General features: G+C 57.9%; 1 protein-coding gene across 1 annotated transcript; it reads right to left on the bottom strand.

The window, feature by feature from the left end:
• Nucleotides 1-610: 610 nt before the first annotated feature.
• On the bottom strand, nt 611-9,727 carry CACTIN (cactin, spliceosome C complex subunit). The gene is given in 11 exon segments (XM_077841932.1): nt 611-1,402; nt 2,094-2,371; nt 3,862-3,984; nt 4,565-4,757; nt 6,185-6,299; nt 6,537-6,699; nt 6,801-6,946; nt 7,402-7,497; nt 8,151-8,640; nt 9,275-9,624; nt 9,626-9,727. Coding segments are annotated over 11 exon segments (2,547 nt in total). The 3' UTR covers nt 611-911.
• Between the last annotated feature and the right edge of the window lie 2,577 nt (nt 9,728-12,304).

Raw genomic sequence — 12,304 nt, 5'->3', positions numbered from 1 at the left:
CCTGGAGAAGCAAGGCCCCAGCTGAGGGCTGAGCCAGGAACGGAGCGGGGGGGCCTGTGTGCCGAGCAGCAGTTGCTGGAAGCTTGCAGCACCTTGCTGGCTGCTCACCATCCCCTCCCCCTGAGACACCAACTGATGCCTTCAGCCCCGCTACGCTCTCACTGGCCCCCAAGGCTGGGAATCGTCCCAGCAGCGAGGGGAAGGGGGCAGGTCTGGCACAGTGGTTTTACTTCATGCCACATCCCTCTGCTTGTGCACGCACACTTCCACTTCCACACTAGTGCACCTGTGGGGGGGGGGTTCCCAGGAGCGGCTGGTGGCAGCTCAGCGTCTGTGGTTATCTGGGATGGGCTGATGGCTATGGGCGGCGCCCTGGGATTCTAGCTTCCCACAGCAAGGATGGACAGGGGAGAGGAGGGGAGCTCCCATGGGAGCAGACGGCTTTTCCATGGAGCGACTGGTCGAACTGAAGACACAGTTAAGCATGAGTGCTGGCCACCCTCTAGCAGCTGCTTTGCAGATGGCAAGAGGAGGATAGCACTGCCTCAGGGCTCTCCTGGCCCCTTGCGGCCCAGACGCCATGCGGGGCTCTTGCTCACGGAGCGCCAGGTTTAGAGAATCTAGGTTTATTTTGCTGGGTGAGTCGCACCACACCCATCCCAGGATCCCCTACCAGAGCTCATTAAAAACACAAGGAGAGGAGAGCCCCCTCTCTGCCCTCCTCCCCCCCCCGACACGAAGCAATATACAGAGTGCGCCAGAGGGCCCACTGGCAGGGAATGCCCCTACAGTACAGGGCAGGGGCTGTGTACGCAGAAGGTGAAAGAGCTCGCCCACGGGTCCGGCAATGACGCAAAGGGACCCTCCAAAAGGGAGGCAGCCCAGAGTCAGCGGGTGGAAGGCCGACGCCCTCACCTGCGGTAACGGTACCGCTTGAAGTGGAACCAGAGCTGGAAGATGCCATTGGCGAACTGGCAGCGGAAGCCATGGCGGTGCGAGTACTCCCACTCGCGGTTGACAATCTTGAAGGCGATGTCTTCGTAGGGCGGGCCAGCGTGGAAGCGCAGGATGGCGAAGTCCTTGTTGTCCTGGCAGGCCTCCAGGAAGTACTCAGGCGTGGAGCGCTTGTCAATCAGGTCGGGGTAGAAGATGTTGAACTTGTAGCCCTGCACGATCTTGGGTGGCGGGTTGTCGAAGTCATAGTGCGTCTGGTTGTACTTGTTCCACTCAAAGCCTGTGTGGACCCGGTTGAAGAAGCGGGGCTTCCGGGGCCGGTACTTGTCGGCCCATAGGTAGGCCTTGCCCGTCAGGGGCATCTCCACACTGAACTGGGCCTCGTCGGCTCCCATTCCCTCCTTGGCCCTGCGGAAGAAAATGTCCTCGGCGCTCTCGCTAGCATCTCCTGTGGAGAAGGGGCAGGGGGTTGGTTAGAGGGAAGCCTGGGGGGCGGGGCCTGCAGCACGGCTACTCCGGGGGCGCAGGCCTGGCACCCTCCCAGGGCAGCCCAGGATGAGGCAACACCACTGGATCTACCCCAACAGGACCCAATCTGGGAAGGGGGACTTGAGGCCTGACGGTTCCACCCCCAGCAGCCCGAGGCTTGCGCTGGGGGCCAGTCTGTGGCATACTAAGGAGGGAAGGGAGGAGCCCCTTCAATTGGTTACAATGCAAGTGGCCACGCTGGAGGCTGCTGAGAACAGGGGAGAGCAGAGGGCTCCGGCTTGGGCTCCAAGGGAATGGGCTGGCTGCTTGATACCCAAACCCCAGGTTAGTGGGTCCCAGGTCTGCTCAAGCTCCTCCAGCCCCTCATCTCCCACACACCCTGAAGCAGGCACAGACTCCCCAGGGCTTTGCCGAGTCTGTCCCCAGCAAGGAGGCTGCTAGGCCTTCCCCAGGGAGCTGCTCTGCAGCCCCCATGCGAACTGCTGTTATCTTAGAGACCCAGGCCTTGCGCCCAGTGGGGAAGGCCCTGAAATCTGGACATAGGCAGTGCCTTAATGAACTTGCCAGCCAGCACCTCTCAGTGACACAGAGACCCTGAGAAGATGGGCACACCCAGGCCATGGGGCACCCGCGCCATCCAGCAGCTGTACCTGTGGCCTGGAGCTGTTGTCTCAAGAGCAGCAGTCGCTGGAGATCCTCCTCAGCCTCTAGCACATGGGCGTCGCAGGGCAGCTCGTGGGAGTTCAGCAGCCTGGGGCTGTACCTCCCGGCGTCGTAGTCATCCAGGCTCTGCTGAATCAGGTCCTCCTCCATCAGCACTGCTTCCCCTTCCCCCTCGCCCTTGGCCTCTGCCTCTCCACCCCCCTCCGAGGAGGCTCCCGCTGTGGAGGGGCCAGGGTGCGCTGGAGCGCTCTCCTCTGGGTCCGGCCTGCAAGGCAGAGGGGAGAGAGGTTACGGCACTGGGGGCCGGGTGAGAACCTGGACGGACAGGTCACACAGGGCAGGCTCAGGCAGCGTGGAAGGACAGTGAGGACAGCTCTAACGCCTGCGGGTGTCTGTGCTCCCACAGGGCACTGCCTTCTGCAGGGTGAATCCACCATGCCTCTTCTGCAGACACTCGTCCTACCTGTGCCGTCCTGGCACCGTCCAGCTTTTGCAGCCTACAGAGGCCAAACACAGTGAAGCTGCCTCACAAATATGAACGTTCCGCGGGCTACTCCTGCTCCAGGGCAACCCCACCCTGCCCTTCCTCCCAGGAGAGAGGACTTCTGGCAGGCGGGGGCATGGGGATGGGCTGTTGATGTGAACACCCCCAAAACACTACACTCAGAACGGGGCATTCTGTTGTCCAGGGCTGGTGCAAGGCTGCTGAGGGAGGGTGGATGATCCATGCCCCAGAAGGGAAGAATCCACCCTGCAGTGCTCGTGACAAGGCACTGATGCTGGCCTCTGGAAGGATGGTGGCACCTTGATGGATCCATCGTCTGGGGGTCAATGGGGGGGAATATTTGCCTAAAACGGCAGGAACTCGACTGGAGGGAACCCCCTCAGGTGCCGTTAGCCTCTCTGATTGAAGCTGAGTAGGTGGAAACGAGGAGAGGTAAGCCCAGAGATGGAGGGGGTCACATGAAACCTGCCCATACCTACGCTTCCTATCTGTGTGCACAACAATGCTCAAAGCCAGCCGACCTTCCCATTGCTTGGGAGCTGGCTCTTGGGAACTTCTCAGTCCAATCAACTCCCCCCAGCCCGACACGGCAGCTCAATAGTCAACCCAACTTCACAGGTGGATTTTAGAGAGGTTTGAGAATCCAACTGTTACTAAAAACCTCATTGCAAACCTTGTCCATGGGACACGCCAGCAACCCTCTGTCCTTCATCCACAGATCTCAAGGCACTTTATGAAGGAGGCTTCACTTGGTTAGCACTGCTGTGCAGATGGGGAAGCCGAGGACAGCAAGGGGAAGTGACTTCAGCAAAGTCACAGCGAGGCAGCAGCAAAACCTGGAACTGAACCCCAGATTCCTGTGCTCTACCTGCTGGGCTGTGCTGTTCAGCCATCACTAGGCCTTGGGGGATGCTCAGCAGAGGGAGTACTCTCAGGGGTCGGAGCTAAATAACCCTGCTTAGCTTCTGGCATCAGAAGGAAATTGCCCACCCTGTCGGATGCATACCGTGGAAACTGCAGAAGACATTATATACACACAGAGACCATAAAACAATACTTCCTCCCACCCCACCGTCCTGCGCATGTCTTCTGCGGTTTCCACGGTATGCATCCGATGAAGTGAGCTGTAGCTCACGAAAGCTCATGCTCAAATAAATTGGTTAGTCTCTAAGGTGCCACAAGTATTCCTTTTCTTTTTGTGAATACAGACTAACATGACTGTTACTCTGAAACCTGCCCACCCTGTGTACCTGTTGCTGGGAGAAGACGGCTCCTTCTTCAGGATGGGGAAAAGAGGCTCACTCTCCACTCCCTGCTCCTGCTTCAGCTTGTACAGCTTCTGGCGCAGCACGTCCTGGTGCCGCTCCCGAAGCCTGCAAAGAAGCGACGAGAGCAAAAGGGTGAGGCCCCCAGCACAGCCTTCCCCCGAGCCCTCTGGGCTGGGACCCCCTGGGCATCCAGCAGAAACTCACTATGTTTCACTCACACAACACCAGAACAAGGTGCGAAACATGGGCTCAGCGCCCAGGGTCCTGCCCCGAAGGTTTCAGCAATGCTCCCAGCGAGACCTACACAGACAGGGTCCATGGTGGGCACGCAGCTGACTCCTGCAATCTGATGGTTCGTGATCAGACAGCTTGAGCCCCAGTCATTGTGGGGGGGCGACGAAAGAAGAGCGGACTCCTTATTAGCCTTTGTCCTGTGCAGCATCTGAACCAGTCACCCAGGCTAAAGGAGACGTTAGGCACTCTCCTTCCCCTCAACCCCAGAAGGGAAGCAACCCATAACCAGCTGGGAGGGGACTAAAATGCCCACGTCCAGCTTGGCATCTTGGCACACCTCCCACTCCCGTGATCTGTGCCACAATTCCCCAATACCACCCACTGCAGGCAGGTGTTGATACCCCACCTTGAGGGTGCAGCCCTGACGGGATATGTTCCCCCTCCTGCTCACCTGGCCCGGGCCATATACGCTTTAAGTTGCTGCAGCAGACTCTCCCAGTAACCGATGTCCAGGTTGGGCCCCCCGGCTCGGATCTTGCCCTCGATCCCTTGGAAGATCACTTGCAGCTGGTTGTATGTCTTCCCCTTGAACACTGACTGCACGTCCAAGCTAACGGAGGCATTGACTCCTTCTCGGCGCTCTCCTGTCGCAAGACAAATGAGGGTTAACACGAGTGAGTCTCAATGGGCGCTAAGGGGGAGAATGACCCACCAGTTACTGAGCCACAGTGCAGAGTCTAGGCCTGCACTGGGCCACCCTCCAAAATCGGACACTCCATCAGTGCACCTCACTGCCTGGTGCACGAACCCCACTGAACCCCTGCTGGATTCTCCCTGCCCAGATGTTAGGTATTGCTCGGCTAATCCCAGCACTTTCCGTCCAGCCAGAGCCCACCAGTTACAGACTGAAGGCCATTTGAACAGGGTCATTTGGCAGGGCCCAAACCCGCCAAGCACAGAGTGCCCTCGATTCAGAGAATATTAGAGTTGGAAGGGACCTCAGGAGGTCATCTAGTCCAACCCCCTGCTCAAAGCAGGACCTACCCCAACTAAATCATCCCAGCCAGGGCTTTGTCAAGCCTGACCGTAAAAACTTCAAAGGAAGGAGATTCCACCACCTCCCTGGGTAACCCATTCCAGTGCTTCACCACCCTCCTAGCTAAAGTTTCTCCTAATATCCAACCTAAACCTCCCTCCCTTTGATGTGCACTGAGTACCGAGCACCATTCAGGATGGGGGCCTGGGCTACGATGCACATGCCACACGCAGTCCTTTACCAGGCTCTTGGCTGAGAGTTCCTAACCCAGGAGCTTTGGCACAAGCTTGGGCTCAGGTGACAGGATCGTGCTCTGAGCGTGGGAAGCTGTCGCTCACTGTGCCAGTGGTTCTGCAGCGACCTCCGGGCCCCATCTCTTCGCAGGCAGGACGGAGCCATGGGGCCTCAGTTCCACTTAGCTCAAACAGGAAGAGCAATAACTGCACATGGGCACTCCCTGGCAGCAGCAACAGAAATTGCAACTGCCAGCGAGCAAAGCTCTTTGATACAGGCCATGGAAGCAAGGCTGGGGAGCCGCAATCATGAGACTCAGGATTTTACCTGCCAGAGCTGACATCACCACTGGGCAGACAAGCAACTGTACACGTTACTGAGTTCTCTGTACAAAGGCAAGGGAATTCACTTGGCTTGGTTACAGCCTCCAGGCTCAGCCTGCACCTGCAATCCGGGACAGCTGAGGGCTCTTTACTAGAGCCAGACAACCAAGAGTTCCAGGCCCGGGAATCGCCCACACTCCAGAACCACGGTTTCATGTAGCTCTGTGATTATTTTACAGCACCCTCAAGCCTGCTTGGCACTATACAGACAGTGCAGACCTCACAGCAGGGAGGTCACCGCATCAGTGACAACAGCTCAGAGTGGAGAAGCAATTTGACAAAAGGTCAGAGAGTGAGATGGGGCAGAGCAAAAGCACAGGCCTCTACTCTAACTACTAGGCCATGTTCCCCTCTATCACCTGCACTGCTGTGCATAAGCAATGCAGGTGCCAACAGCCAGCATTCTCCTCCCCCTTACCTGGGCCTTTCCCAGAAGCCTCTAGTTTACGGAGTTTGGCTATCTCGTCCTCAGTGATAATGGTCATGTCCCTCCAGAAATCCACATTCTTGCCCTGCTCCAGTTCCATATAAACCTGAAACAAAGAGCCACATGAAGTCAGAGGCGAAGCCTGGCCTGGTGCTGCTATTTGAATCAGGCCATTTGCAGCTGCAGGTGTTGCTATTCCAGTGAGCACTGGAGGCAGGGCTGATGAGCACCAGAGGTGGGGCACAGGGACAGCGTGCAAAGGACAGGAAGGAAGGTCGGACAGCACCTAATCTCCCCAGCTAGAGAATGGAGGCCTGGAAGCAGCAGTACTGGGGAGAGGTACCTGGATATCCTCCAGCAGATCCTCCATGTCGGAGACCGTCAGGCCATTCAGGAACGTGTATGGCTCATGCATTTCCACCGCCAGGTCATCATCCTCTGCACTGATGTACTTGGCCAGCAAGTCGATGGGTTTGGCACGGCCATCCCGGATCCGGATTTTTGATCTGCAGGTAACAAGAGAACACGCTGAGCTCTGGCTACCAGGTCTCAGACCGTGCCTGCCCCCAGCACACAGGCCTGAGACAAGTCGCTGGTGCCCACCTACCGCAGCTTAGCCTGGTGGAGGTGGAAGTTGTCCTCTTGCTCCTCCCAGGTTTTGAAGTGCTCCGCCTCCTTCTCCCGCTGCAGCATCTCCAGCTCCTGCTCGCGCATTGCCTTTTCTCGCTCCCGTTCCAAGCGCAGCTGCTTCACCTGTCTCAGAGAGAGGGAAAACTGTTGCAGTGCAGAGCCTGGGGCACCATCCATTCCCCAAAGGCTCAGCCGGTCCCAGCATGTGAACTAATGGATGCTATCTTCAAATCCAACCCAGCGCAAAACTGCCCCATTCCCCACGACTGGCCCTGCTGGCTGGGGGGCACCGAGATCTCTATTGGTTTACTAGTGTGTCATTAAAGAGACCACGGACCAGCTCATTCTGAGGATTCAGTATTGAGAATAGGACACCATCTCTGTGCAGAGACAAGAACCTGCTTGGACCACCACATCCCTGTCACCACACATGCCAAAGATGGGAGCGTTAGACTTGGTGGAGGCAGGGGGGAATAAGACAGCCACCAGTAACCAAGTGACTTATATTGGGGTCAGTGCCCTCGCCCGCATTAAGCTCCGCTGCAGATCACAGGCAGAGAAGGTCTATTGGCGCTCACCTTCTGCAGCTCCAGGCGGTTGTCTTCCTGGATTCGTTTGTTTCTTTCCTTCAGTTCTTTCTCCTCCAGGTGACCGATCCCTTTCTTCTCCAGGGCCTATAATCAATCACACACCAAGAGGAATTAGGCCCCCAACAGGCCTCTCAGTTGCCATTTGTGAAGTGGCAGGAAGTCCCCAACACAAGCCCTCTGCAGGGTGCTAAGTACATACCATCCACACACTCCACCTCACTGCAGATGATGCTGTGGAACTAAAACTCAGCCAGTGGACCCCAGGAATTTAGCTGGGGCAGCCTCAATGTGGATACACAAGAACCCACCATCCCATTTAAATTAAGTTCTATGTAATGCACAGGTTTTCAGCAGCAGGATGAATAAAACTGCACTGGATCTTTAAGAGAATTGCTCAAAACAAGTGGGTGCCTCTCCAGCATGTCCTCAGTGCAGGTTTCACCCTCACTTTTGCTTTGCTGTTCCTAGCATTTTCCAATTCCTCCCTCAACTCACTCCAGGCAAACGCGTACCTCCCTGCGCCTCATCATCCCTGACCCTGCACCATCACCCCTTGGCCCTCTCCGCAGCAGCTCAGCCAGTACGTGCAATGCTGAACAGACTGAGGGTCCATGGGGGAAGCTCTACCATGGGGAGCAGCACGGCCCTGATTATCTCAGGACATGGGATGCTTGGGGGAGGGAAGACCTCATTTATCCCCCCACCTCACTGCCAGCTGAGGTAGAGAGAGGCCTCACCTTGCTCCAGATGAAGGTGCCTAGCAGATTGTTGTCCCCGAAGGGGTTATCAGTGTTGGTGTAGCCCATGTATTCCTCCCCCCAGCCCATCTTCTCACGCTTTTTCCTCTCCTTGGCTTCCTTCTTCGCCAGCCGCCTAGCCCTCTTCTCCTCTGGTGTTTCCAACGCCTTCATCATCTCAGCCTGCTTCTTCTTCTCCTCTTTCAGCCTGAGTCGCTCCTGAAGGCTCAGCTGTTGCCCCAGCTCCTCCCTGGAGCTGTGGGAACGTGAAGGAGAGGGAGATGTGACGGAGGACACAGAAGACCTAGAATGGGATCGCTTTCTTCTCCTCTCTCTGCTGCGGCCTCTTTTTTTCTCTCTCTCTGCCTCCGAGTCCGAGCTAGAGAAGTGATCCCGTGACCGAGAGCGGCGTTTCTTCTGGCTTTTGCGGTGCCGGTCCCTGCTTTTGCTTTTCTTCTTTCCCCATCTCTGCCTCTCATCAGAGTCAGAGCTAGAAAAAAAATAATGACACTCTAGTGATAGCTACCACCTCAGAGAAAGACTGCATAGCAGCACAGGGCTGACATAGCACCCTGCCCATCTAGCCGTGCAAACGTTCGTTCATTCACTCATCCTCACAACAGCCCTGAGATGGGTAAGCGCTCGCCACGTTTCACCGGCAGAGAAAGTACAGAGGTAAAGCGGGCTCCCTAGAGCCAGGCAGCGAGTTAATGGCAGAGCCAGGGAAAGAACCCGGCTCTCGTGACTTTCGGCCCTGGGCTCGTGCCTCGCAGTCAGGCCGCCTCTCCTGCTGCCAGCTCGCAACTTGCATTGGGGATGAAGCCACAGCCAGCCAGACAACGCACGTACGAGACTCAGGCCTCCAGGGGTGACCCAGGAGAAGGCTGCGGGCTGGGGCTGTGATTTCTCAGAGCCCTTACACCCGAGGCTGGGCACAAAGGGGCTTGACGCCGCTTCGCTCTCGGGCCGGCTCGGACTGCCCCGGGACGGGGGAGGCGCTGGCGCTTTGGAGCGGGGCCCGGACCCGGGAGCTGGGCGTGAAGCGACGCGCCCCAGGCCAGAGACCCCCGGGCTGGGGCTGTCCCGACCCCCCCCACGCCCCCGCGTCCGGGGCGGCGCCTCACCCCGAGCCCGGCTTCCTGCGCCGCCGCGTCTCGCGACCCCGAGCCCGGCCGCCTCCATCGCTGCTGGCGCCGCTGGAGCCAGAGCGGGACCGGCGGCGGCGGCGGCGGCGCCTCCTCTCCCGGGACCCGCCCGCCTCCCTGCGGCTCCGGTGCCGCGAGCGCCCCGCGGGGCTCCGCGACCCGGACCCCATCAGCGCGCCGCTGCTCTCCGCCGCGCGGCCGCTTCCGGGCCAACGGGGGCCTCTCTCCCCAGCGGCGCATTCCCAGGAGACTCCCGGCGCCTGACTGGAGCGGGCCTTTCCCCAGCGGTCCCGGTCCCGGCCGCCGGCTCCCACGCCCAGCCGCCCCCCCTCCCCGAGCCTCAGCGATACAGAGCGGCGAGGCCGAGGCAGCAGCAGCAGCTCCGACCCCTACTGCTGGGCTCTCCCGACAGGCACCTACTAGGGCAACCATAAGCGCCGGCGGCCTCGCAGGGATGAAAGCCCTGAGCGGGAGCATCCGGTGCGTCACGGCGATGAGGGGCGGGACCAGCCCTTAAAGGGGCAGGCGCCAGGAACACTTGCGGGGGTCGGGCCCCCGCCGAGGCTGCAGCAGCGGGTGCTGGGCTTGACGCCGGGCCGGGCCGGGCCGGGCCGGGCCGGGCCGACGCGCGCACAAGGGGCCTCCGGCTCCCTGGGGCAGGAGCCAAGGGGAGGGAGAGCTCAGTGGTTTGAGCATTGGCCTGCTAAACCCAGGGTTGTGAGTTCAATCCTGGAGGGGGCCATTTAGGGATCTGGGGCAAGAATTGGGGACTGGCCCTGCTTTGAGCAGGGGGTTGGACTAGCTGACCTCCTGAGGTCCCTTCCAACCCTGAGATTCTATGAGGCGGGAGGCGATGGGCCAGGGCCCTGGTGTAGACAGCGCTCTGCCCTTGGGGGGGGGGCTTCCCCCACCGGCCACAGCTGCCCCCGCCCGTGGACGAAGCTCTCCCGTCAGCAGAGGTGAAATCTTCGCTAAGCACTACAGGGGTGCAGCCGCACCAGTAAACAAGCCCTGTGAGCATGGAGGAGCCCTGAGAAGGGCCTGGGGGAGGGGAGGAAGAGGAGGGTATTTTTACCTAGTTGCCATGGTCGATCCTTGTTTTTAAACACCCCTGCCATGCAGAAGTCTTGAGGTTAAACTATCCACAGCCTCTTTGCCACTCCTAAAGTTTCCCCTTCTCAGGCTGGACAGCATGGAAGCTTCTTGCCACAACAAGTCCTGTAAACAGGTCACCACACCCTGTCCCCTCTCTTCCAAGAGGCTCCCCCTCTTCCAACACAAAGTTCTTGTTATTACTTACAAAGCTTCCACAATTTAGCCTCACCCCCTCTGACCTGTCATAAGATCATCAGAACGGCCAGACTGGGTCAGACCAAAGGTCCATCTAGCCCAGTCTCCTGTCTTCCGACAGTGGCCAGTGCCAGGTGCCCCAGAGGGAATGAACAGAACAGGGAATCGTCAACTGATCCAGCCCCTGTCGCCCATTCCCAGCTTCCGGTGAACAGAGGCTAGGGACACCTTCCCTGCCCATCCTGGGCAATAGCCATTGATGGACTTAGGGTATGTCTACACTATGGAATAAGGTCGAATTTATAGAAGTCGGTTTTTTAGAAATCGGTTTTATATATTCGAGTGTGTGTGTCCCCACAGAAAATGCTCTAAGTGCATTAAGTGCATTAACTCGGCGGAGTGCTTCCACAGGACCGAGGCTAGAGTCGACTTCCGGAGCGTTGCACTGTGGGTAGCTATCCCACAGTTCCCGCAGTCTCCTCTGCCCATTGGAATTCTGGGTTGAGATCCCAATGCCTGATGGAGCTAAAACAGTGTCGCGGGTGGTTCTGGGTACATATTGTCAGGCCCCCGTTCCCTCCCTCCCTCCGTGAAAGCAAGGGCAGACAATCGTTTCGCGCCTTTTTTCCTGAGTTACCTGTGCAGACGCCATACCACGGCAAGCATGGAGCCCGCTCAGGTAACTGTCACCGTATGTCTCCTGGGTGCTGGCAGACGCGGTACTGCATTGCTACACAGCAGCAGCAACCCCTTGCCTTGTGGCAGCAGACGGTGCAATAGGACTGGTAGCCGTCATCGTCATGTCCGAGGTGCTCCTGGTCGCCTCTGTGAGGTCGATCAGGAGTGCCTGGGCAGACATGGGCTCAGGGACTAAATTTGGAGTGATTTGACCAGGTCATTCTCTTTAGTCCTGCAGTCAGTCCTACTGAACCGTCTTATGGTGAGCAGGCAGGCGATACGGATTGCTAGCAGTCCTATTGCATCATCTTCTGCCGGGCAGGCAAGAGATGAGGATGGCTAGCAGTCCTATTGCACCATCTTCTGCCGAGCAGCCATGAGATGTGGATGGCTTGCAGTCCTTCTGCACCGTCTGCTGCCAGCCAAAGATGTAAAAGATAGATGGAGTGGATCAAAACAAGAAATAGACCAGATTTGTTTTGTACTCATTTGCCTCCTCCCCTGTCTAGGGGACTCATTCCTCTAGGTCACACTGCAGTCACTCACAGGGAAGGTGCAGTGAGGTAAATCTAGCCATGTATCAATCAGAGGCCAGACTAACCTCCTTGTTCCAATAAGAACAATAACTTAGGTGCACCATTTCTTATTGGAACCCTCCGTGAAGTCCTGCCTGAAATACTCCTTGATGTAAAGCCACCCCCTTTGTTGATTTTAGCTCCCTGAAGCCAACCCTGTAAGCCATGTCGTCAGTCGCCCCTCCCTCCGTCAGAGCAACGGCAGACAATCATTCCGCGCCTTTTTTCTGTGCAGACGCCATACCAAGGCAAGCATGGAGGCCACTCAGCTCACTTTGGCAATTAGGAGCACATTAAACACCACACTCATTATCCAGCAGTATATGCAGCACCAGAACCTGGCAAAGCGATACTGGGTGAGGAGGCGACGTCGGCGCGGTCACGTGAGTGATCAGGACATGGACACAGATTTCTCTGAAAGCACGGGCCCTGCCAATGCATGCATCATGGTGCTAATGGGGCAGGT

The sequence above is a fragment of the Eretmochelys imbricata genome, chromosome 25 (genome assembly GCF_965152235.1).
Source record: "Eretmochelys imbricata isolate rEreImb1 chromosome 25, rEreImb1.hap1, whole genome shotgun sequence".
NCBI lineage: Eukaryota > Metazoa > Chordata > Testudines > Cheloniidae > Eretmochelys > Eretmochelys imbricata.
Note: the sequence above shows the minus strand (reverse complement) of the source record. Positions and strands in the feature narration are given on the sequence as shown.